General features: G+C 36.7%; 1 protein-coding gene across 3 annotated transcripts in view; it reads left to right on the top strand.

Annotated features, from left to right (window-relative positions):
- LOC120099830 (uncharacterized) overlaps positions 1-24,491 on the top strand; it is a 77,613-nt gene extending 53,122 nt beyond the window's left edge. For 2 of the 3 annotated variants that reach the window (XM_087601035.1, XM_087601022.1), the window contains exons 2-4: positions 16,706-17,203; positions 17,477-17,517; positions 21,946-24,491. In XM_087601035.1, the coding sequence (XP_087457161.1) occupies positions 16,706-17,158 (453 nt within the window). In that variant the 3' untranslated portion in view covers positions 17,159-17,203; positions 17,477-17,517; positions 21,946-24,491. The remainder of the gene's footprint in view (positions 1-16,705; positions 17,204-17,476; positions 17,518-21,945) is intronic. The other variant, XM_087601027.1, reaches the window with a different exon arrangement.
- Positions 24,492-26,529: the final 2,038 nt, after the last annotated feature.

Below are 26,529 nucleotides of genomic sequence, written 5' to 3'. Positions count from 1 at the left end.
TTATGAACAACAATGCCAAGCAACCAGAGCTTCCAGGGACTAAGCCACTGCCCAAAGACTATACATGGACTGACCCTGGACTCTGACCCCATAGGTAGCAATGAATATCCTAGTAAGATCACCAGTGGAAGGGGAAACCCTTGGTCCTGCTAAGACTGAACCCCCAGGGAACGTGATTGTTGGGGGAGGGCGGCAATGGGGGGAGGATGGGGATGGGAACACCCATAAAGAAGGGGAGGGGGAGGGATTAGGGGGATGTTTGCCCTGAAACTGGGAAAGGGAATAACACTCGAAATGTAAATAAGAAACTCTCAAGTTAATAAAAAAAAATGCTCTGTATTGTTTTCCAATAAAGTCACGAGTTACCTAGGGAGTCCATTGGTAAATTTCTATATTGAATTGTTTTAAAAATGTTTGATGTGGGTAGAGATTGTTTCCAACTTTGCTTGGTGGAAATTAAATGTTAAATTATTTCTTTTATTTTTAGATTAAAATACAATTTTATTTATACCTTCCCCTTATTCTCCCTTCCCCAACAATATAATATTCTTGATCCTTTTCAAATATATTGCTTGTTTTCATAAAGGCACATATCTGTATGTTTGTTCATGTTTTTTTTAAAGATTTTCAGAAGTGATTTTTAATATCTACATTTTAATTTTATGCACAAATCCTTTGAGCACATAAAACTATTATCAATAATGTAGTAGTTAATTGTTCATAAAAAAGTTCAAGAGAGTCTTAACTTGTGTTTACTCAGACTAATAATATTTCCCTAATTTTTTAAAAATTTTTGGACATTTTATGTACTTACAATACAAATGTTATCCCCTACCCCCCCCCATCATACCCTCTACCTCTTTCTCTGCTTCTATGAGGATCCTCCCAATTCCACTCAACCACCCTAACACCAACACTCTGGCCATATCTTACATTGGGGAATAAGCCTTATCAGGACCAAGAGCTTTTCTGCATATTGATGATGGACAATGCCATCCTCTGCTACATATGTGGTTGGAGTCAATGTTCTCTCCATGTGTACTCATTGGTTGGTGGATTAGTTTCTGGAAGCTCTGGTGGAGTCTGATTGGTTGATATTGTTGTTCTTCCTATGGTGTAACAAACCCTGTTAGCACCTTCATTCTTTTCTCAAACGTGATCATTGGGATCCCCTTGTTCAGTTCAACGATTAGCAGGACCATCTTCATCTGTATCAGTGGGACTCTGGCAGAGCCTTCAGGAGTCACTAATATCTGGCTCTTGTCAGCAAGCACTTCTTGGCATCAACAACAGTGACTGGGTTTGGTGGCATCATAATGACAGATTCCCAGGTGGGGCAGTCTCTGGATGACCTATTCTTCATTCCCTGCTCCACTCTTTTTCCCTGTATTTCCTCCTCTGAGTATTTTGTTCTCCCTTCTAAGAAGGAATGAAGCATCCACATTTTTGTTTCCTTCTTCTTGAACTTATATGATTTGTTAATTTTTTCCTTAGGTATTCTAAGCTTTTGGGCTAATATCTACTTATCAGTGAGTGCATACCATGTGCGTTCTTTTGGGACTGATATTCAGGATGATATTCAGGATTATATTTTCTTGTTTCGTCCATTTGCCTATGAATTTTATGTAGTCATTGTTTTTAATAGATGACCAGTAATACACTGTGAAAATGTATCACATTTTGGTATCCATTCCTCTGTTGAAGGAAATCTGCATTCTTACCAGCTTCTGCCTATTATAAATAAAGCTGGTATGAACATAGTGGAGTATGTGTCCTTGTTATATGTAAGAACATCTCTTGGGTGTATGCCCAAGAGTGTTGTAGCTGAGTCCTTGGGTACTATTATGTCCGATTTTGTGAGTAGTGAGGTGATTTCCAGAGTAGTTGTACCAGCATTCAATCCCACTTAAAATGGAGGAGTGTTCCTATTTCCACATCCTCGCCAGCATCTACGGTCACCTGAGTATGATTTTAGACTTTCTGACTGGTGCGAAGTGGTATCTCTTGTTTTTATGGATTTTTGTTGGTATTGTTGTTGCTGTTGTTTGTTTTGTTTTGTTTTTATTTTTTTGTTTTTTGATTTGCGTTTTCCTGATGACTAAGTATACAGACATCAATAAATACAGGTCATTTATTTGGGAAAATATTTTTGTGTATATTTCATGGCTGATCATTTTGTGTTTGATAAGCAATTGTTTGCTTTTTTAATTTTTGTATAAAATTATATCTTTTGCTGTCAGCATTATTTAAGTGTTTGATATGTTTTGGAAATCACCATGGAACGTGTAATTACTGGCATTCCTAGGATACATAATCTCACAGCAATGGCCTCATATCTTAGCTTTTACAATCTTTCTTGTCCCTCTTCCACAATGACCCATGAGATTTAGATACAGGAGATGTTTTTTTTCCAACCATTTGCCGACTGTGTTCTACAGTCTGTTTAGATTGTTAGTATTTTTCTGCATTTATTTCTTAGATGACTGTGGACTTTTTTAAGCATTTTCAGATAAGATATGTAACTTTAATTAAAGAGTATGTTTATCTACACAATCAAGTTCATTTTTATATGTATTTTTAGGAAGAGACTTGATATTATCCTACTTTGTTAATCTATTTTTACTAATTTTTACTTTTCTAAATAGAGTCACTTTTTTCTCCCTGTTTGCTCCATCAGATCACTGGAAACCTTATATACTTCATGAATTGCAAAAACATGGTAATGCATATATTTTTCTTTTACTACACCAAGCCAGCCACAAACCCACTATTGCTAGAAGCAAGATTCATAGAAGACCAAGCCTTGTCAGAGTGACTACATGCATTTAATGAGCAATTTAAGAAAAAAGAGTCAGAATTTTTTTCTTGTATACTTGCCCTAAGAGGCTATCCATATTTCATTATATGTGGGTGAGATACTCCAGGGATATCAGTATGAGAGAGCTGATGCCCCCACTTGTCTGCCAGGGGGTAGTGAGGGTGTGTATGTGTGATGCTCCTCCACAGTACTCTCCTCCAACCCTGGTTGTAGGGAAAGCTGGCCCAGGCCATAAGAGTGGGAGGTCTGTCCCTGTTCCTTGTTGCTTGTAGCACTCAGGAGAGCCTGCCCTGAACCTCACATATCCCACTTGTTTGCCATTGGGGTTGCAGGGGTGATGGGCTCTTTCTCATGGCCACCTGAGTTAGTCAGGAGAGATTACCTTCAGGTCAGGAAAGCAGGTGAACTGGTTCTCTTCCTCATTGCAGCAATTCTGAATAGTCCTTCTAGTTCATCTAGGCAGAACAGTACATCTCAGACGGTTTTAAAGATAGAAAACATATGAACTTTAGATGGTATAGACATAATAATTTTTTAAAGAGCAATTAATTTTAAAGAAGACCATAGATTTGTCCAAAAATATGAAACTCACATGTAAGTATTGAACAAAATATTTTAAGAATATTAATGGCACCTGAGTTTAAAAAATAAGAAAGTGTACTTTTCTACAGACCCATTTGCAGCCATAAAAATGTACATAAACACATGGAATTGCTCAGACTATGCCTATGTGTTAAACATTTCTTTTAGAAGGTGAAATCCTCTTAAATTATTTGTTTACCAATATGTCACTGAGATATACTGTTTGGTAATTTGATGTAATTCTGAAGCACTGTTGAAATTCAAAATTATTTTTGAAAGGTAACCAGATCTATAATGATACCTTAACAAAAAAATACATCCTCAAGTATCTGACTCAATTTATCATCATCATCATCACCATCATCATCACCACCATCATCACCATCATCATCATCATCATCATCATCACCATCATCATCACCATCATCACCACCATCATCATCACCATCATCATCACCATCATCATCATCATCATCATCATCATCATCATCATCATCATCATCATCAGTTACATTTTTTTTCCAGTCCAGGCATCATTCCCCTCCAGGTCTGCCCTCTGACTATTCCTCATCTCACCTCTCCCACTTTCTCCAAGAGGATGTACCCATTCTCCATCCCACATCAGGCTAGACCTCTGCAATCCTGTTGGATTCAAGTCTCTCAAGGGTTACATGCTTCTTACATAACTGAAGCCAGTCTAGGCAGCTCTCTGCTGTATATTTGTTGGGGGCTTCATATCAGCTAGTGCATACTGTCTGCTTGGTGGGTCAGTGTCTCAGAGAATCCCTGGTTGCATTATAGTTCACACTGCTGGTCTTCCTATGGAGTTGCCGTCCTTCTCAGTTACTTCCTGCTTTTCCCTAATTCAGCCACATGGGTCACCAACTTCTGTCCATTGACTATGTGTAAATATCTGCATCTCCTTCTTTCAGATGCTTGCTGGGCCCCTTGGAGGGCAGCCATGCTAGACTGCTGTCTCTAAGCACACCATAGTATCAGTAATATTGTCGGGTTTGAGCCTCCCCTTGAACTGGTTCCAAATTACAACATGTCTCTGAACCTCCTTTCCCTCAGCATCTTCTTCATTTTTGTCACTGCAGTTCTTTTAGACAGGAACAATTCTGGGTCAGATTTTTTGACTATTGAATGACATTCTAGAGAATATCCCACCTCCTACCTCCCGAGGTTGCCTACTTCCATTCTTTCTGCTGGCCCTCAGGACTTCGCTACTGTTCCTCCTCCCCAATACTTAGTCATGTTACCCTCCCTCCTTCTGTCCACCATGATTGCTTGTTCTCCCTCCCAAATGAGATTAAGGCATCCTTACTAGGGCCCTTCTGCTTGTTACATTCTTGAGTCTATGGATTATATCCTGGGTATTCTATAATTTTTAGAGTTAATATAAACTTAGTGAGAACATGCCATGCAAGTCTTTTGGAGTCTGAGTTACCTCATTCAGGATGATATTTTCTTGTTCCATCCATTTACCTGCAAAAAGCATGGTGTCCTTGTCCTTAATAGTTGAGTAGTATTCCGTTGTGTAAGTGAACCACGTGTTCTGTATCCATTCTTCCCTTGAGGGACAATTTGGTTGATTCCAGATTCTGACTCTCACAAATAAGGCAGCTATGAACATAGAACATGTGGCCCTGAGGCATGGTAGGGCTTCTTTTGTGCATATGCCCAAGAGTGGTATAGCTGGGTCTTTAGGTACATCTATGAGCAATTTTCTAAGGAACCTCCCAATTGACTTCAAAAGTTGTTGAACCAGTTTGCAGTCCCATGAGCAATGGTGGACAGTTTATCTTTCTCCACAACTTTGCCAACATGTCCAGTCACCTGAGGATTTGGACTTAATCATTCTGAATGGAGTAAAGTGGAATGTCAGGGTCCTTTTGATCTGTATTTCCCTGATCAATAAGGGCTTTGAATATTTCGTTAGGTGATTCTCAGCCATTCAAAATTCCTGTTGTGAGTTTTCAGTATAGTTCTATACCCCATTTTTGTGGTGTTTGGTTTGTGTGAGTTTTTTGGTTATTAGCTTCTTGAGTCCTTTATATATCTTTGATATTTGCTGTCTATCAGATGTGGAATTACTGAAGTTTTTTCCCAATGTGCAGGTTGCTGAATCGTTCTATTGACTGTGTCCTTTGCCTACAGAAGCTTTCCAGTTTTATTAAGTCCCATTTATCAATTCGTGGTCTTAGAGGCTGAGACATTTCCATTCTGCTGCCCTCCATGCCAATGTGTTCTAGGCTCTTTTCCACTTTCTCTTTTATAGGATTTAGTGTATCTGGTTTTATGCTGAGGTCCTTCATCCACTGGGACTTGAACTTTGTGTAATATGATAAATATAGTTCTAATTTATCTTTTTACACACAGATTTACAATTAGACAAGCATCATTTATTTAAGATGCTTTCTCTTCCTGTTGCATATTTTTAGCTTCATTGTGAAAGATCATGTGTCCTTAAGTGTAGGGCTTTATTTTGGGGTCTTCATTTCTGTTCCACTAATCGACCTGACTGTCTCTACACCAATGCCATGCAGTTTTTATCAGCTTTGTTGTGTATTACCTCTTGAGTTCTGGATGGTTATTCCCCAAGACTTTTATTTTTTAAGAATTATTTTCACTATCCTGCTTTTTTTTGTTTGTTTTTCCATATGAAATTCAGAAATGCTCTCTCCATGCCTGTGAGGAATTGTGTTGGAAATTTAATGGGAATTTCATTGAATCAGTAGATTGTTTTTGGTAGGATGGCCATTTTTACTAAGTTAGCACTATCAATCCATGAGCATGGGAGATCTCTCAATTTTCTGAAGTCTTAATTTCCTTCTTGAGTGACATAAAGTTCTTGTCATACTGATCATTCACTTGTTTAAACAGAGTGTGCATCCTTGTCTTGTTCCTGATTTTACTAGGATTGCCTCAAGTATTTCTCTATTTACTTTGTTATTGGCTATGTGTTTTTTTCATTGTGTAGAGATGTGGGACTTTAAATACTTATCACCCCAATACTTTTTTTTCTTTCTTTATTTATTTTTTTATTAACTTGAGTATTTCTTATATATATTTCGAGTGTTATTCCCTTTCCCAGTTTCCGGGCAAATATTCCCCTCCCCCCTCCCCATTCTTATCAGTGTTCCCCTCCCCACCCTCCCCCCATTGTCCCCCTCCCCCCAACAGTCTAGTTCACTGGGGGTTCAGTCTTAGCAGGACCCAGGGCTTCCCCTTCCACTGGTGCTCTTACTAGGATATTCATTGCTACCTATGAGGTCAGAGTCCAGGGTCAGTCCATGTATAGTCTTTAGGTAGTGGCTTAGTCCCTGGAAGCTCTGGTTGCTTGGCATTGTTGTACATATAACTAAATGGAGAGAAACTTGAAGCAATCCCACTAAAATCAGGGACTAGACAAGGCTGCCCACTCTCTCCCTACTTATTCAATATAGTTCTTGAAGTTCTAGCCAGAGCACTCCAATACTTTTAATATGAAGGAGCATTGTAGTTTTCAAATACTTTTTAATTATCCATTGAGAAGATTGTTTGATTCTTTTCTCTCAGTTTGCATATATAATAAATTATATTAATTCATTTTCATACATAGTACCAATCTTTCATACATGGGATGAACATTACTTGAATCAGTAGAATGATGGTTCTCATGTGTTTCTCAATTTGATTTGCAAGATTTTTTTCTTTACTGGATGTTTATTTACATTTCAAATATTATTCCCTTTCCTGGTTTCCTATTCATAAGCTGCCTACCCCCCCTTTCTATAAAAATGTTTGCCTACACATCTCCCATCCCCTTACCCCTCCAACAATCTTTTACTTTGGGGCAGAGCCAAGGCCTTCTCTTTCCATTGGTGGCCAACAAGGCCTTCCTCTCCTACATATGCAGTCAGAGCCATGGGGGTCAGTCTTTGGGTAGTGATTTAGTCCCTGGAGGCTCAAGTTGTTTGTCCTTGAGGTTCTTATTGGGTTGCAAGCCCTTTATGCTATTTCAACCCTTTCTCTAATTCTTCCAAAGTGGGTTCCACTCTAAGTTCAGTGATTTGCTGCATTCGCCTCTGTATTTAACATGTTTTGGCTGTGTCTCTCAGGAGAGATCTATATCGAGTTCCTGTCAGCATGCAATTCTTAGCTTCATCAATCTTATCTATTTTTGGTGGATATATATATATATATATATATATATATATATATATATATATATATATATGTGTGTGTGTGTGTGTGTGTGTGTGTGTGTGTGTGTGTGTGTGTGTGTGCCCCACATGTGGGCTAGGGTCTAAATTCCATCAGTCTCTGGTCTAAACTTTGCCTCCATATCCTCTCCTATGGATACTTTTTTCTCCCTTTTAAGAAGGAGTGAAGCATCTGCATTTTGGTCATCCTTCTTCTTGACTTTCACGTGGCCGAGAAATTCGAGCTTTTGGGCTAATATCCACTTACCAGTGAGTGCATACCATGTGTGTTTTTCTGTGATTGGATTGCCTAAGTCAGGATGATATTTTCTAGTTCAATTCATTTGCCTATAAATTTTATGAAGTCATTGTTTTTGATTCCTGAGTAGTACTTCATTGTGTAGATATAACACATTTCCTGTATCTGTTCCTCTGTTGAAAAAAATTGCATTCTTTCCAGCTTCTGGCTATTATATGTAAGGCTAGTATGAACATAACAGAGCATGTGTCTTTGTTGTACTTTAGAGCACCTTATGGGTATATGTCCAGGAGAGATATAGCTGCCTTCTCAGGTAGTACTATGTCCAATTTTCTGTATAATCTCCAGACTGATTTCCAGAGTGGTTTTCCAGTTTGCAATCCCACCAAGAATGGAGGAGTATTGCTTTTTCTCCACATTCTTGCCAGCATCTCCTGTCAGCTGTGTTTTTTATCTAAACCATTCTGATTTTTGTGAGGGGTTATTTTGATTGGAATTTCTCTGATGACTGAGGATGTTGAACATTTCTTTAGAGGCTTCTCGACCATTTGATATTCCTCAGCTGAAAATTCTTTGTTCAGCTCTGTCTCAATTTTTAATATGGTTATTTGGTTCTCTGGTGTTTAACTTCTGGAGTTCTTTGTATATTTTGTAAAGATATTTGTGAATATCTTTTGCCAATCTTTTGGTTGCTGTTTTGTCCTAATGACACTGTCTTTTGCCTTACAGAAGATTTGCAGTTTTATGAGGTCCCATTTGTCAATTCTTGGTCATAGAGCACAAGCCATTGGTGTTTTGTTTAGGAAATTTTCCCCAGTGCCCATGTGTTCAAGACTCTTCCCCACCTTTTCTTCTATTAGTTTGAGTGTATCTGGTTTGCTGTGGTGGTCCTTGATCAACTTCAACTAAGTTTTGTACAGTGCAAAAAGAATGGATGGATTTGCATTCTTCTACATGCTGAACTCCAGTTGAAGCATCACCATTTGTTGAAAATGCTATCTTTTTTCCTTTTCTTGGTTTTATTTCCTTTGTCAAATATCAAGTGACCATAGGTATATGAGTTAATTTCTTCAGTTTGGTTTGCAAGAATTTTTTGACCATTTTTACATCAATATTCATAAATGAAATTGGGCTGATGTTCTCTTTGTATTGGTTCCTCCTGTGGTTTAGGTATGAGAATAATTTTGGCTTCATAGAATGAATTAAGTATAATTCCTTCTGCTTCTTTTTCTGGATAACATACCACCCCTACTTAAGTTAAACTAGTGTGTATAGTTACATTTTTGTGTTACATCTTATTTTTCAATAGAAATTGAAGATGAAGTTTCCATAGAACACGGTAAGATAAAACATAGTTTACAAAATTTCTCTCAGTTAACAAAATAATATTTTAGACATCTATTGTTTAAAGCTATCGAAGTAATTAACAATTTTAATACTATCACTAATGATTGTGGGTAGAATACAAAGCAAATTATTGCAAAAGACCTTTACAATGTCTGTGTTTCTGCATTCCTAACTATGTCTAAGTGATCCAGCCAGACACCCATCTTCTTGAACAGTTCCCAAGCTGAAATCAGATTCATTTTTGTAAATTTGACAAATATCCTATGTACTCATGTACATTTAAGAGACTGTATCAACTTCTAGATAAATACAGTAAGACCCCATGTGTTCATACTCTTCTTTTCTAAATGTACTATAAGAGAGAAGTCTTTAAATAATGCTGAACACAGTAATAAATGATATATTTATCTCTTCTTTATTACACTCTTTTCTGTGATTCTGCAACCTTCACTTCAATAGATATATTTGTAGCTATAGCAACCAATACCCATCTTTACTAGCTTGTTCAGTAAATATAGTTTCCTGAGATGTATGCAACATTCTTCCTCTAATACTTCAAAATATTGCAATACATTTATTGTTATTTCTGTTTGTTGAGTTCTCACTGATATACATTAGCTGAACACATTAGTTTGCACTACAATATTATCCTATGTATTGATCCACATGTAACAGAATTTGAAGAGAATAAAATTACAAAAATCATCCAAGAACACCAGATTATATTTAATAAATTGAATTGGAGAAGATTTTGTGCTTCCAGATAGAACTTAGGCAAAGTGTAAAACTGCATGAACACACGTCAGGTGAAGCCGAAGTAACTATCATTAACACAGTGTTATTTAAGAGACACTGATCAGTCAGAAGATATTTCTTGCTAAAGAAGCACAAGAATATCTGTTGGGTAAATGTCCTTCATTGGAAATATAGAATAGGTGCCTAGTACATCAGAGAGACGATTGATTTTCCACTACTCTCACGCCTTGTTTGACCTCATAGAAAGAAATGGGCAGGCAGAAAGGGAAGTGAGAATAAACTATAAGGCCTACTCTTTGGCAAAGAGCAGTAACAACTTAATCTTGATTCTCAAACTCCTATTGAAAATAAGAAGCTGTGAAGCTCTTAATGACAACAGAATTATAATAAGTAAAATTGCTAGTGTTACATTTTTATGATCACAGAGAGCATCAGATATCACGGGTGATATTGTGTGTTTTATTGGATATTTTCTTTATCTACATTTCAAATTTTATCCAATTCAGTTTTTCCCTCCAGACACCCTCTATCCCATCTCGATAATCCCTACATCCATGAGGGTATTCCTACTTACTCACCAACTCCCTTCCACCTCCCTGTCCTTACATTCCCCAAACTGGTACATTGAGTCTTCACAGAACTAAGGATCTCTCCTCCCATTGATGTCCAACAAAGCCACCCTTTGCTACATATGCAGCTGGTGATATGGGTCCCTCCATGTGTACTCTCTGGTTGGTGGTTTAGTCCCTGGGAGCTCTGTGGTATCCGCTTGGTTGATATTGTTGTTCTTCCTATGTGATTACAAACACCCTCAGCTACCTCAGTGTAGCTCAAATCTCTCAGAGCATCTTAGATGGGCAGTCAGAATTGTTCCTACATTAGCAATTCTTCACCGTGGGTGCCTCAAGAAAATGTAATGAGTAGATTCTCACTCCACAGCAGTAACTCATTTCCAAAGTGACTCATTCTCTTTTCAGATGATGAAGCACTGCAATACTGAGACAGTGATGATGCTTCAGAGGAAGGAACATATTTCCTGCACAGAAAGCAGAAGTGGCTGACTCATAGCAGGAGTTGGGGAAATCCAGAATGTTACTTCTTTTGATCAGTTTTATTTGCTTTCCCTGGTACAGGTTTCTGAAGGAATAAACATTCTTTGTTCTCTGGAGAAGTTTAGTGTCACGATTTAGCTATTGAAAATCCCTGGCTATGAAACCTTTAATGCAGAAATATTTATTGTTTCTGGTTGCCTTAGTTTTCAGGATTGTGTACAATAAAATAGAGAATGGTTTACAAAGCAATCTGGAGCAAGATCTCAGTCAAAAGAATGAAAAGAATAACCTGCAGTAATTTTGTTCAACATTTTTATGATGCTAATCCATTTGTGTCTCCTCCTTGTGTGATTCAGCAGATTAATGAAAAGTTAAAGTGTAAGGCAGTGAAAATATAATTTACCCTGAGCAATGGCTCCAATTAACAATAGAGAAAAGGAACCTGTGTTAACTGTAGCCCGATTGTGTACCTGAATACATGGTCTAGATCCTGGCTGGCACTAATAAAGGACATATTTCTGCCCGTGCCTTTTTAATTATAACTCCTGTCTGCCAAGTAAAGTTTGCTGCTCACTTGTGCCACATTCCCAAAATACAATGATGACATCCATAAGTTATGCATTTATACAAGATATTAAGGTATACTTTAGTATACTACAGAAAGGGTGTTTCAATTTAGAAAAGGAAGTGTTAAAGCTGCAGCAACTGGGCACTCTGTGGAGTTCAGTGGACTCAGGACACATCCCCCCCTATCTATTTGCCCCAAGGAATTTCATTTCTGGGCTGCACCTTCTGATGGGGAAGATCACCAGCTTACATGGTACTCTAAAGATAGCACAGTCTGAAAGATTTTGTTGAGTTCTGCTACACACATAGCAACTGATCCAAAAGTCTTAAAAAACTCTCTGAAGTTCTGCTGCACATAGGGCAACAGACTTCATTGAAGGTCTCCCAGGGGAATAGGCATACAGGGCAACAACAGGATAGCTACTTTGAAGACCCAACAATCTGAAAGTCTTCCAGTAGTTCTGAAGCAGCCAGAGCAACAGATCATCAACTTGTCTGCCCCATTCAAGACCCAACTGTCTGAATCTTACAGAAAAGACACTGAATTAAGTGCAACATGTCAATGTTGTACTTGCCTCCTGAATACCACACAAAATGAAGGCCACACAGAAGGTCTGATACAAGCAGTTTCAGAGACCTCACAGCAAATCTCTTGCAGCTGAGCTACACAGAAGGCAGACTCCTGACAGAGACACCCAGACCAGCTAACACCAGGGATAAGCAGATGGCCACAGGCAAACACAAGACCACAAAGCAACAGAGAATATACTTTGGCATCATGAGAATCCAGTTCTGCCCCCACAACATGGGGGCAACACACCTGAAAATCTGGAAGATGCCCTAAATTCTATCTAATGAAGATAATAGAATCCTTTAAGGAGGTTATAAATAACTCATTCACCAAAATACAGGAAAAAAGCAAGTAAACAAGTAAACACTTTTAAAGAGAACACAAATAAATCTATTAAAGAAATATAGGACTATCTCAAAACCTGGATATTGTGACTGAATATAATACATAAAAACAAATCAATAGAATTTTAATGTAAAACCTGCATACTCTTACATTGTGTTATAAAGAACGTTAGGAGACTGGAATCTTCAAACGAATCTTTTAGTCAAAGGAAATAAACAGCTTGATTAAGATAAGGAATAGTACAAAAGCTTGTCAGGGACATGCATAAAATACTACAGAAAACCACACTCTAACAGCATTCATGTTATATATGTATAGAATATCTCATATTGTTTAGGTTTGTATTTTACTAATAATGAAAGCATATAAATATTTATGTTTCATCCATGGTGTTACACATACTTTGGTGAAATGTCTATTCCTACAGTTAGCATGTCAGGTAATCCATTTGTCTGGTATCTTGACTATCGTATTGTACACACTTTGAACAATGTATGATCATCGGTTGCAGTACAAAATGCATGTTACTTCATTGAATGAGAAGCTTTTCTCCATCACATGAATTCTCATTTTGCGTTATTGTTTATGAAAGTATTATTTCCCTTTTGTTGCTATGGTGTTGTTAATATTTATGAGGAGAAGATTTTGGTATTTATGAATAGGAGAAGAAGTTTATCAATTCAGGTATATTTGTGGAAAAAGACAGGTGCAAGCTGTGCACAAGTGTGAGCATCGGTCTGGAGGTTACAGATCCATATAAGTTTTCTTACAATATTGTTCTCTATATTAATTTTCTGGGACTGAATTTCTGAATGATTTTTAGTTAATGTTTCTTATACTTGCAATGTACTAACCCACAAGGGTTAGTTTCTTAAATTTTTCCCATGGTTAAAATGTAGTCTTGCTCTAGACAGACAGATTACTTTCCCCCAGCAGCACCTTTGTTTTTCTTACATTTTATTTATATAGCTATGGAAACATTCATTTCTGTCCTTTTTAGCCATCTGATGTTTTATTACCAAAATTGTTTATAGAATTATATAAAATTATTATTTTATTGTGTAAGATGCCTGCATCTTCACCTGATGTATCACGGACCCAAAAGAAAACCAGCAAAGATGACCAGTATTCTGATTCCAAGGAACTCAGAGAAGGGTGTAGCCTCAGATGATCACCAGTCAGGCACTACATAGACCCATGTGGTCATACCACACCTGAGATGACCCTTGATTTATTTGACTCTGCAGACAAGTTGTAGCACTCCCATGACCACTTTTTAGATGACCCCAGAAACAGATTTTATGGCCATGAAACTTACCTTGGCAGTACAGTAGAGTCTCTCTGATGGTATGGATGCAGATGAGCCAGACTTGAGAGCATGAGAACAGAGAGATGATTGTTCCCTCTGCTCCTTACATTCAGTATCATTGAATAAACTACTTCAGAAGGGTAGGCAGGAGGACCAGCTTATATACGTCCCAAGCCCAGATCCAGGGATATCAGTTGGCCTACTTCATCAATGAACAAGTGTAACATGTGACTAACCTAAGTCCACAGATCCAAAATTGCAGGATTTACATGACTCTCTTCAGCAACAGGATATCTGAGAAGAGGACTGGTGGGGTTTCTCTATTTATAGTGTAGCATAATACAGAGGCCTTGAACCAGATGAATGGCCTATTTCAATAAATATTTTCAAGCAAAGAGGAGTGGAAAACACTGAGGGATACACTGTGACACACACCAGTTTTCATAATGAGTGCTTTCAATTGGGGAGGGGGGTTGGCAGCAAGATTGCAAATGAAGAGGATGGGTACAAGGGAACAGGGAAATGAGTGAGATTGTATGGTGCAAAATTCAAAAAGAAGCAGCAGTTTCAAGATTGTTTCATATGTATTTTCACATTAAATTAGTTGTATCATTTCTCACATGGTTTCATTTAATAGCCAGTGAACTCTTCCTTAAAGGTCTGGGATAGAAACTGAATAACAACCACATTGATTTGTAAGATGATCTTATCCTGCTAATACTTAAAATTTCACATTATTTTCTCGATGATCCACATCTAAGTTCTCCACAGAAAGATAGTGATTCATTGTCTTATCCATTTGAAAGTAAAGCAACATGATACATTTAATACATACAGCCAAGATTTTACACTATGACAGTGTAATTAATTTGTTCTCAGCTTCAGAACCATCCTGTAAAAATGATTATACCAGTGGAATTTAAAAAAAACTTATTTACATATTTACATAGCAAATTCTTCTGTCTATACTCCACTCTTTTTCCCTGTAATTCATTTAGACAGTAGCAATTCTGTGTTAACAATTTTTCTTTTGTTGGATATTTTCTTTATTAACAGTTAAATGTTATCCCCTTTCCTGGCAACACCCTATCCCATCCCCCACCTACTTCTTCAATGAGGGTGTTCCCTCACACACTTCTTCCCTCCTATCTACCCTGGCAGTCCCCTAAAGTGGGGTAACAAGCCTTCACAGAACCAAGGGACTGTCCCCACATTGTTGCCCAACAAGGACATCTTCTGCTACATATGCATCTGGAGCCATCACTTGCACTCCATGTGTACTTTTTTGTTAGTGGTTTCATCCCTGACAGCTCTGGGGGCTCTGGTGGGTTGATATTTTTGTTCTTCCTATGGGGTTGGAAATCCACTCAGGAGCTTCAGTCCTTTCTCAGACTCCTCCATTGCGGACGTTGTTCTCAGTCCATTGGTTGGTTACAACCATCCACCTCTGAAATGGGTGGGGTATTAGAAATTTTCCTGTTTGACATGGTATTGCCATTCCACATGTCTTTTTTTTAATATGGACAACATATTAAGTATTAGTTTCCCCTCTTGGGTATATGTCCAGGAGAGTTAGAGCTGGGTCTTCAGGTTGTACTATGTCAACATTTCTGAGGAACCGCAAGATTGATATTCAGAGTGGTTGTACCAGCTTGCCTTTCCACCAAAAATGGAGGAGTGTTCCTCTTTCTTCACATCCATGCCAGCATCTGCTGTCACCTGAGTTTTTGATCTTAATCATTCTGTTTGGTGTGAGGTAGAATGTCAGGGCTGTTTTGATTTGCACTTCCCTGATGACTAAAGATGGTGAACATTTCTTTAGGTGCTTCTCAGCCATTCAGCATTTCTCAGTTGAGAATGCTTCCTTTAACTCAGGACCCCATGACCAACTATGTTCATAACAGCCTTATTTATAATAGCTAAAGCCTGGAAAAACCCAGATGTTCTTCAACAGCAGAATGGATACAGAAAATGTGATACATTTACACAACAGACTACTACTCAGTTATTAAAAACAATGACTTTTTGAAATTATTAGGGAAATATATAGAATTAGAAAATATCATCCTGAGTGAGAAAAAACAGTCATAAAATAACTCACATCTTATGCACTCAAGGAGGAGTGGATATTAGCCCAAAAGCAAAGAATACACAAGATATAATTTACAGACCACATGAAGCTCAAGGACAAGGAAGACCAAAGTGTTTATGTGTCAGTCCTTTTTAGAAGAGGGAATAAAATACTCCAGGGAGGAAATACAGAAAGTGTGGAGCAAAGACTGAATGAAATACCTGAGAGGCTCTGCCAGAGTCTGACAAATTCAGAGGTGGATTCTCACAGCCAACCACTGGACTGAGCACAGGGTTGCCAATGGATGAGTTAGAGAAAGGGCTGAAGGAGCTGAAGGGGTTTGAAACCATAGGAAAAGTAACAATAACAAATAACCAGAAATCTCAGAATTCCAAGGGACTAAACCACCAACAGAAGAGTACATATGGAGGGACCCTTGGCTCCAGCTGCATATGTAGCAAATGATGGCCTTGTTGGACATCAATGGGAAAAGAGGCCCTTGATCCTGTGAAGGCTCAATGCCTCAGTGTAGGGGAATGCCAAGGAAGGAGGCAGAATTGGTTACCAGTCGATTACCTTTTGAATTTTGTTTTTCTTGAAATTATTGTTGCATTTTTGAAAAGAAAAATATATTGTTTTCTAGTAAACACACCATGAAGTCAAACCTATAAACTAACATAAGGGACCTACATTGAGATATTACCATCTGACTTCCTAGTAAAGTATTTCACATATCTCCTTTTGGAATCCTGAACAGAGAAACATGATGGTTGTATGGTTGAATACTTGGGGTTTTAAGATCCGGTATTTCTATTAACTATATCTCCCATTTTGAATATAGCAGCAGCAGCAACAGCAGCAGCAGCAGCAGCAGCAGCAGCAGCAACAGCAGCAGCAGCAGCAGCAGCAGCAGCTACAGCAGCAGCAGGAGCCCCGGCAGCGGCACCGGCAGCGGCAGGGGCAACGGCAGCAGCAGCGGCAGCGGCTCCGCCAGCAGCAGCAGCAGCAGCAGCAGCAGCAGCAGCAGCAGCAGCAGCAGCAGCTACAGCAGCAGCAACAACAACAGCAGTGCCAGCAGCAGCAGCAGCTATGCCAGCAGCTACAGCAGCAGTGCATGGAGCAGCAGCAGCAGCAGTGCCTGGAGCAGCAGCAGCAGCAGCAGCAGCAGCAGCAGCAGCAGCAGCGGAGGAGGAGGAAAAGAAACAGAAGGAGCAGAAGGAGCGGGAAGAGCAAGAGGACCAGGAGGACCAGAAGAACAAGGAACACCAGGAGGAGGAGGAGGAGAAATGAGTGATTGTGTCTACGGATACAGGCAGAGTGTGCTGGGGTAGTAATGTCGGTAAATATAGTACTGAAACATGAAATTCTAATAAAATAAGTGAAAATTATCTCAAAACCTTCTAAGGTTTTCAAACACCATATACAGTATATATAGTAAATCTACATTCTTTGATCTATTGTTCATTTGAAAATCATTTCAATTATTTTCTTCTCCCCTTAGTAGTATGGTTCTTAGAGTCATACAGTCTATGTTAAGACTGTTTAGATTTGTGCTTTCATATGACTTAATATGTTGATGTGTTTTTTATTTTCTATTTATATCCTTGCATAGCTTCTTTGGAGAAATGTGTACTGAAAGATTTACTCATGTAGGTAAGACATTTTTTTTTACCTTTATGGAAGGTTTGCCTTTCTTATACCTAATGTGGTACATTTTAAAAATTTGTATGCTTTTAAATTGTGTTATTTTATTGTTTCAGATGTTTTCACATAGTAATAGTGGATTCATAATAATTTATTAGTGTTAAATTGTTCTTTGTTTTCCTTGGCTATCTTATTTTTAGTAGTTATTGCATTGACTATAATTACTCCCTGGATATATAATGTATGACAGAGAGAGAGGGAGAGGGAGAGGGAGAGGGAGATGGAGATGGAGAGGGAGGAGGGAGGAAGGAAAAGGAGGAAGGAGAATGGAGAGGGAGAGGGAGAGGGAGAGGGAGAGGGAGAGGGAGAGGGAGAGGGAGAGGGAGAGGGAGAGGGAGAGGGAGAATATGAACAAAATTGAGGCAGCATAGAAAAATTGTGGAGACACAAAGGTGATAAATGTACCACATCTCCTTTGGGAAATATGAAGGCTAACTACTCCTGTGTTTATGATTTCCTCCCCATTCCCTCCCTTTCGTAATTAAATATTGTCAAACAAAATTTAGCTTTTTATTTGGCCCATACTTACTTTTGTGGTATATAATTCATATTTCAAATTTATTTAACTGTGTTAATTTGAATATATATTCAATCACTGCTTCTATGGCTACATATAGTACCAATTACTGTTTTACTTAAGGCAGTAAAGACAAATTTACATGATATTTAGCTAATTGAAATTTATACTAAGTTCAGGTTAATTTTTTAAAGGAACCATTTTGAATTAATTATTTCACTCTCTGAATGGAACAACCAATTTACATTTGCTATTCATGTAAATAAACACTATATATGTGTATCCATATTTACACGTTGATATTTACATATATATATAGAATCATCTTTAGTTAATATGTATGCAAAATTTATTAATATAGGTAAGATTTTTTCATTCACAATAGGTTTACATTTCATATAAATGGGGTGGGAGTTTCTTCATATTTACATATATGAAGAAATATATATATATATATATATATTCTTTATACTATTCCTCATACACAGTCATCATTTGTACAAGAGCTGTTATTGTTGCTATTTTGTTTTTTTAATAACTTATTTTATTTGACTTATATATGTGCTGAAAACTGGAGATGTGACTTAGTTTATAATATGCATGCATTTAAGTAGAAGGACTTTAGTTTGGGTCCTATCAATCTCAATATATATATATGAAAATATCAACAGAACATTTTATATCTGTAATACCAGCATGGGCTAGCAGTCTATTAAATTTACTAATCTAAGTTTATAGTGATCTGACTTTAATGATTCACTTAATGATAGACCCTCTCTTAAAAGATATGGGAAAATTAAAAGATAAAGACATAATATTGATCATCTTCTACTACAAAGCTGTGTTCAAACCTTACACACATGAATAAGTACATGCACATTTATTTCTATACATATGATATGCATTTAGACTTTTTTTAAAAGAAAAGTTCTACTGTGTTGCCTAATAAGTACCACTCCATATGTCTTTTGAGCTGGCTTCAAATTCACAGAGAGCCACATAATTTTAACCCTCTCCGCACTAGGACTTAAAAGATACAGACCACTACCCTTGGCTTAATTGCAGGTTTTAGATGATTAAATTTTATTCCAATGAAGTATATTTAAGCATATAACAATAGAGTATATCCTAATTCATATATATCATATTTCAAATAAAAAAGTATATATCAAGCTCTCAATTTAATTGTGATTTCAGAATGTTCTTTAAAAGTTAGCCATCATGGATTTCTTTTTAAATTTTAAATTGTTTGGCTATTGAACCCAGTATAAGTTATTTCTGCTTTAGAGGAGTATAGTCCTAACCTCTAAATAGTTTTTGGAATTTGGGGCTTAGTTACAATACTAAGATTCCAGTAAATTAATCATAACTTTTATGTGTATGTGGTATGTTTAACAGTTAAAAACTGTTTTGTGGTCATTTTTAAAATATTGGAGTTAGTTCTGTGAATAATTTCTTATTCATACAGGGATTTCATAATGAAAGCATTTAACGTGAATGTCTATTATGCCAAAAATAGTCATCTGAAGGGCCAAACTACTTCAAAGACTCATGTAAAGTATCAATTCAACTTAGTGCTATTAGTATTTAAGACTTGTTTTATATCATAGAATTATAAACCAGTCTCTGGCACATGAATAAAGTTAGGATAAGATATTAAACTAATTTTCTATTTTAACAGAAGAGGGATTTACACAGGTTATCAATACAAGCACCAGTTGATCAATACATTACATACTCTTCTATTACTCCATGTCAAATAATACAACTCTAGTCATAGATACAGATATTAGAAAAATAATCTGAAAAAAGCTTATACTCTTAACAATTTTTCATAAAAATGAAAGCAAATTGAATAAGAAATATTTGAATGTGAAAGTTTAGTTAATAGATAGGATATGGTTACCTATATACCATGTCAATGGGTAATATTTTATTTTCAATTTTATAGTATTTGTTCATAAACTCTATGAAAACACTTCATTAACTAGTTAATTTTCATATGGATTATGACATTTCACTGTTTTTTCAGGTATTATATGAACTGTGCATTATTCTTTTTTAAATTTTTATGTTATTATTAATTTTACATCCTGATGACAGCATCATACCTACTTTGTTCTTACACTCAGCCTTAGAAATCCCTTTCACATGCCATCCATACATTTTGTTTTGAGAATCAGAGTCCCCTTTGGCTAACACCCTATCCAGAGGATTCTAGTCCCATAGGTCTAGGAATATCTTAATCCCCTGAAGCAGAATTAGGCTGTCCAGTTACGGGGCACAGAATTAATGGCAGGGAACAAAGACCAACACAACCCCAACTCCTATTATTAGGGGACTAACATAAAGACCACCTTCTCACTTGCTACAAATGCATAAGGAGTCTTGGTCTGTCCAGGGCCTGCAGGATCCCTGGTTGGCTTTTTGATTCCCCATGGTCCCATTTTACGTAACACTGTAGGCCTTCATTTGGGTGTCCTTGACCCCTCTGTCTTGTTCAATTTCTATCACCCACTCTTCTGCAAGACTCCCTGCATGTCTACCTGATATTTGATTACGGGTTTTTGGTGTTGGTCTCTATCAGCTGGTACATGGAGACTGTCAAGAAAGAGTTATGCGAGTTTCCTGTCTGTAATCATAGGAGAATATCATTAACAATGTCAGGATATTTCTTTCAGATGAGATTGGTCCCAAGTTCAGGCAGTTTTCAGGTTGCTATTCCCTCATTCTCTTCTTCAACTTCATCCTAGCACACTAAGTGGGCAAAAAGTTTTGTGTTGGAGGTGTTGTGGTTGAATTGATCCCACTCTCCCACTTCTAGAAGTCCTGCCTTGCAACAGATGCTTGCAAATCCAGTCTCTCTAATCCCCTCCTGTAGAAATCTCAGCTACTGTCACCTGCCTATACTTCCTGCATCCTCGGCCATCCCATGCCTCCAGCTAGTTACCAGAGATACCCCTCCACCTGTTTTTGCTCTCATTCTCAGCCCTCTCTCACCTTCCATCATCCTAAATCTGATTACCATCCCTCTTCCCATGAACGTATCTTCTTTTACCCTGTTCTGTCTTTCCATCCACATTTCATGACTATCTAGTTATAATTGCGATTTTTGAATCTTGCCTTAGGGCTTCCATATTACCTAGTTTATTTGGTTCTGTGGATTGTACCATATTTGTACTGCATATTATGGCTAATGTTCACTCATAAATGGATACATACCATATAGCATTCTGGCTCTGGGATAACCAAATTGGGCTGTTATTTTTCCATTTCTATCCATTTCCCTTAGAAATTCATGATATCTTTGTTTTAATAGCTGAATACTACTCCTTTGAATAGATGTACTTCATTTTCTTCATCTATTCTTCAGTGCAGGGACATCTACGTTATTTCCAATTTCTATAAACATAATGCAAAGTGTTCCTGTGGTATATTGTGTCATTTTAGGGTATAATAGCAGGACTGGTATAGCTCTGTCTTAGGTAGAACTATTTATAGTTTCCTGAGAAGACTACCTAATTAATTTCCAAAGTGGTGGTAAAAGTGTGTACTCCCACCAAAAGTAGAAGAATGTTCTCCTTACTCTACATCCTTACCACCATGTGCTATCACATGTGTTTTTGATCTTAGACTTTTTGATATGTATAAGATTGAATTTTAGTATCATTTTCATTTGCACATACCTGATGGACATTTCTTTATTTTGTACACTATTCTTTGCAAAAGCTCTCAGCACTTATTGTACATTTGATAATAGAATATTTATCTACATATACTTTTGTCTGTAGTTTAAAATATGTGTATATTGCATTTACCAGAGTGTTGTTCTTAATGTATATTATATATGTCTGATACAGAGTCTCACTGTGCTGTCATCTGAGAATTCAAGCTCATTACTGAAACCATGCTTCCTCTCAGCATCACGAGAAGATCACAACAGATGCAGATCACCACACTTAGCTAGTGGTATTGTAAAATTTCTTCATTACTGATTTCATTTTTGCTTGCTTGTGTATAAATTTGAATTGAAATTTAATATTTTCTCATTTACTACAGGTTTGCTTAAATCAACTTTAGATCGATCCATATTTTTATTACTTGCCATATTTTCTTAATTACAACAATATATTTAAACACTTAAACATATTTTGTAATATTATATTTTTCATTATTTAAATTAATATTTCAATTCTAGTATTTGATTCTATTTTACCTCTCCCCCCAGGTTCCTCAGATGCACTCTCACTTTCCTCCTAACTTTAAGCTCTTTGGCAAAAATGATAGAGAAATCCAACAAAAATTAATAATCAGGAAAATAAAACCATATTCAAAACAATAAAAAACCAACAAAGAACAATAAACAAAAATAAAATAAACACCAAACAGTAATAATATAAAATCTCACTCAAAAACTTAAATTATTATTTGAATTATTTGTTGATCAACTACTGCTGAACCTGAGGCCTAGCCTAGTGGATTTAACTAGTTTCACTCCTTCTGGAAAACTAAATTATATAACTCTAGGCGGATATATGTGAGTATTTATTTGTTAACCTTTAGTATAATGCCTATTTTCACTTATTTATCTATTTATTTATTCATCCATTCATTTGTTCATTTTTAAAATATAAACAGGAAATATAATAAAACAGCAACTATATAATATTAATATACTAATCAGCACTGGTACTGAGATCCTACCTGCCTCAGTATAATTGTATTCTAATGTTAATTGGTCTTTAAAGCCTGCTTGTCGAAGAGGACCTGCAAGTGGCTGCTATAAACATGCCCCAGTTAATTGTATAGCAGCTATTGTGCGGTTTATGTCATATTAAATATAAAGGCTGTGTGTTTTTCATCAGGAGGATAAACTATTAAAGCAGGTAGTCACCAATAAGACATTGATTTAAAAATTAGTACTGCAACTATAATAATAACATTAGGCAAAAAAAAAGTCAACACAAAAACATGAGCCTATGATAAGGAACTCTAATCAGAGACCCACTTATTTGTACACTCATAGATTCTATTAAATCCCTTAATTGGAAGTCATAGAGTATGTGAGAAGGACCTATTGCATTACGAAAAACCATGGAATGTAGCACTGTAAGTTCTATGTGGATACTGACTTGACATCATCACCTTTTTAATGAAATTTCTAGATACTATCATTAATAATGGGGCTTTGTTCTCAGTTTGGAGAGAGAACCCTGTAGTCTTGGCAGCAACTTGGTTTGCTTGGAAATTTCTGCTCTATTAATAACAGTGCTTTTGACCCATAACTCAATTAAATCTAAACCAATTCCAGTGCTGGAAGCTTTGTTTGGTGCCAAGTTATGGGTAGTTGATACCTATTATTTGGTGATACCTCTCTCTCTCTTCTCTCTCTCTCTCTCTCTCTCTCTCTCTCTCTCTCTCTCTCTCTATCTATCTATCTATCTCTGCTGTCTCTGTCTCTCTCTGTCACTCTCTCTGTCTCTCTCTGTCTCTCTCTGACTCTCTCTGTCTCTCTCTCTGTCTCCCTGTCTCTCTCTGTCTCTCTCTCTCTATCTCTCTGTCTCTCTCTGTCTCTCTCTCTCTCACACACACACACATACACACACATGTGTGTATGTGTGTGTGTATGTATATAAATACCTGTACATATATACCTTATTTAGCTGTTCTTCCTGTATTCCTTCCCACAATCCACTGTGCTCATCCTAACTGTTTCTCCTTGTATTCTCTTCTATTAGCCTCTTCTCTTTTCCTATTCCCCATTTGATTCCCTCCCCATTCTCAATCCATTAGATTTGTCTAGTCGCTTACTTATGTCAGAATATGCTTACAAAACTTGTACATTATCCAACATTTAAGAAAAAACCTAGTATTTACAATACATAATGACTACCCTGAACACAGCATCTGGGACAATGTCTGATGGAAGTGGTTACAATGTGTATTAGATGATCTTTAAAATGGCAGATGTGCTGTGGTGTTTATTATCTGTATATATTAGGTTTTCATTTATGTATGGAATTTCATTTTTGTAACTATTATTTGAATTAATTTTTAAATCATGAACGTGGCTAGGGATTTTCAAATATTTTTATTTTCTTTTACTGAATATTGAAATGATCCTGTAGTCCTTTGTCATTACTTGTATTAATGTAGTAGTAGTTTATGTGCGCTCTTAATATATGTTATGGTATTGCTAGATATTTAGGTCACATTTACAATATAACAGTTTTAAAAGTTTTCTATTTGTTTGATGGTTTGGACTGTATTTGTGAGTATATAACTCATTTGTATTATTATTTGATTATATATTTTAATTACCGTCTTTCCACTTTTCCAACTACTCACAGATCTCCTGTCTCCCTACCAATAAAATTGCATCCACCCTTGGTTGTGTACAAATAAACTATCTCTGTGTCTTTCTAATGCTCCCCCCAAATAAAAACAAAACAACAAAAATGACCAAATTCAACAAACAAAACCTACAAAAATAAAATAAATCAAATACCCACAAAAGAAGAATGAAAGAAAAATGGATCTGTTTTTGGTGTTCCTTTCCTTGGGATTTGCCCTGACATGAGGTTGATATAACCAGTAGCACTCCTTTGAAACAAAAAAGCATTTTGCCTTTGTTCACAGCAGGTATCAATTTCAAATTTGTCTTTGTTGAGGATGGAACTTTGTGTCTACTCCTTCTTAGCACTAGTATTTATCACTGTTTTGAACCTGTGCCTGCCCTGTGTGTTGCTATAGTCTCTTGGCTTCTCGTATCCATTGATGGGGTAAGTTTAGATACATAAATCTCAATGAGGACCTAGTACTCAGACATTTGTGATATAGGTGTACTCATATCCATGTACTACCAGATGTCTTAGATAAACAGTTGTAATGAAAGAGTGTGAAAGTACATGAAGTTAAATGGAATAGTGATACTAGTATTGTAGGGGACAGATATTTAATGATAGGGAGCTTGATATATTTTTCAAGCACAAACTATTTAAATGATAATGTGTCAACCATTTTATCAAAATAGAGTGTTACTAATAAGTAATAATATAAGTTGTCCCAAGGATGCACACATGTGTGCAACATAAAACTTCATACAATAATAAAGAATTGTTGAGAATGTGATATACATATACATATATATATATATATATATGCAATTTCTTTTATTTTTCATGACTTTTATTGTCAAAATACTCTACTGGCCCTTATGGTGACACGGGGGGGGGCGGGTTGTGCAAGTGTTGGAATAGTTGCCTATATAGGAAACCAGTGTTTTATGCTGAAATTTTCTGTGAACCTAATATGTCTTTAAAAATCAGTAGTTTACTTGATGGGATAGACATGGTGTGCCAAACTGTAGTTGAAAAATGGTAGGTATGATCTTAATACATTTTATTAGTGTATGAAATATGGGGTCCCATGTCTGCAATTCCAGCAGTTCAGAAATATAGATGGGATAATTTCTATCCTACAATAATTGTAAATTATGTTTTATCATTATACCACCAAGGCATATTCTATGTTAATCGATTATATTTCTGGCAAAGAGATTGGGCCCAGCATTTATTTTTACAGTCTATACAGATTTATGGAGCTCATTATTATAGAGATAAATGTCTTACATTCTGGTCTAATTCATACTTAGACACAGAACTTGTAGAAAATGACACAATCATATCACAAGTTATCAAAAGTAAGTTTCATTTGGGTGCCTAGAGTCACAATCTGAATTGCAGGTAGAAATTCAAACTTTTCTAACAATATCCAGGATCTACTCATTTTCAGACTCCAGATACAGGATCAGGAATCAGACAATAAAGGCAGTTTTGTTCTACTGTTAATAGAAAAGAGAACTCAGGATAAATAGCAGTTTTTTTTTTCCTGTCTTCCACTTTGTATTTTCTTGGGGGGGAGGGAGAGATAGATGAATCAGCAGTTCAGATTGTAATCACCAAGCTTTTGTTTTCTCTTCTTATTTGAGAACTCTTACATATCTGGTTTATAAACCATTCATTTTTGGAGGCAAAAAATTCTCCAATAAAATAGAAAGAGAGTCAACCATATTGTCCTTAGAGAGGTTTTAGCCAGCCAAGCACCTGGCTATACTCCATGTCTTCACCGGTTCTGAGTATAATCACAGCCTGACTATGACATGTTCAAAAGAAGGAATACTGTTTCTGAAATGTACAGGAGACACAGACAATTGGAATTAGAAGCAGTTGGGTTTTTTTTTTTTTTTGTTTGGTTTTGTTTGGTTTTGTTTGGTTTTGTTTGGTTTGGTTTGGTTTGGTTTGAATCGCAGAGTTACAGTTCTGTGTTACCAAATCCTGTCTCCTGTGCAAGAAATGTGTGTGTGTGTGTGTGTGTGTGTGTGTGTGTGTGTGTGTGTCTGAAGCCACTGATTCTGCTTTAAGATATGGCTGAATTTTTTGTTA

The sequence above is a fragment of the Rattus norvegicus genome, chromosome 1, assembly GCF_021556685.1.
Source record: "Rattus norvegicus strain SHRSP/BbbUtx chromosome 1, alternate assembly SHRSP_T2T, whole genome shotgun sequence".
Taxonomy (NCBI): Eukaryota; Metazoa; Chordata; class Mammalia; order Rodentia; family Muridae; genus Rattus; species Rattus norvegicus.
The sequence above is the reverse complement of the archived record's forward strand: the minus strand, read 5'-3'. Positions and strand labels throughout refer to the sequence as shown.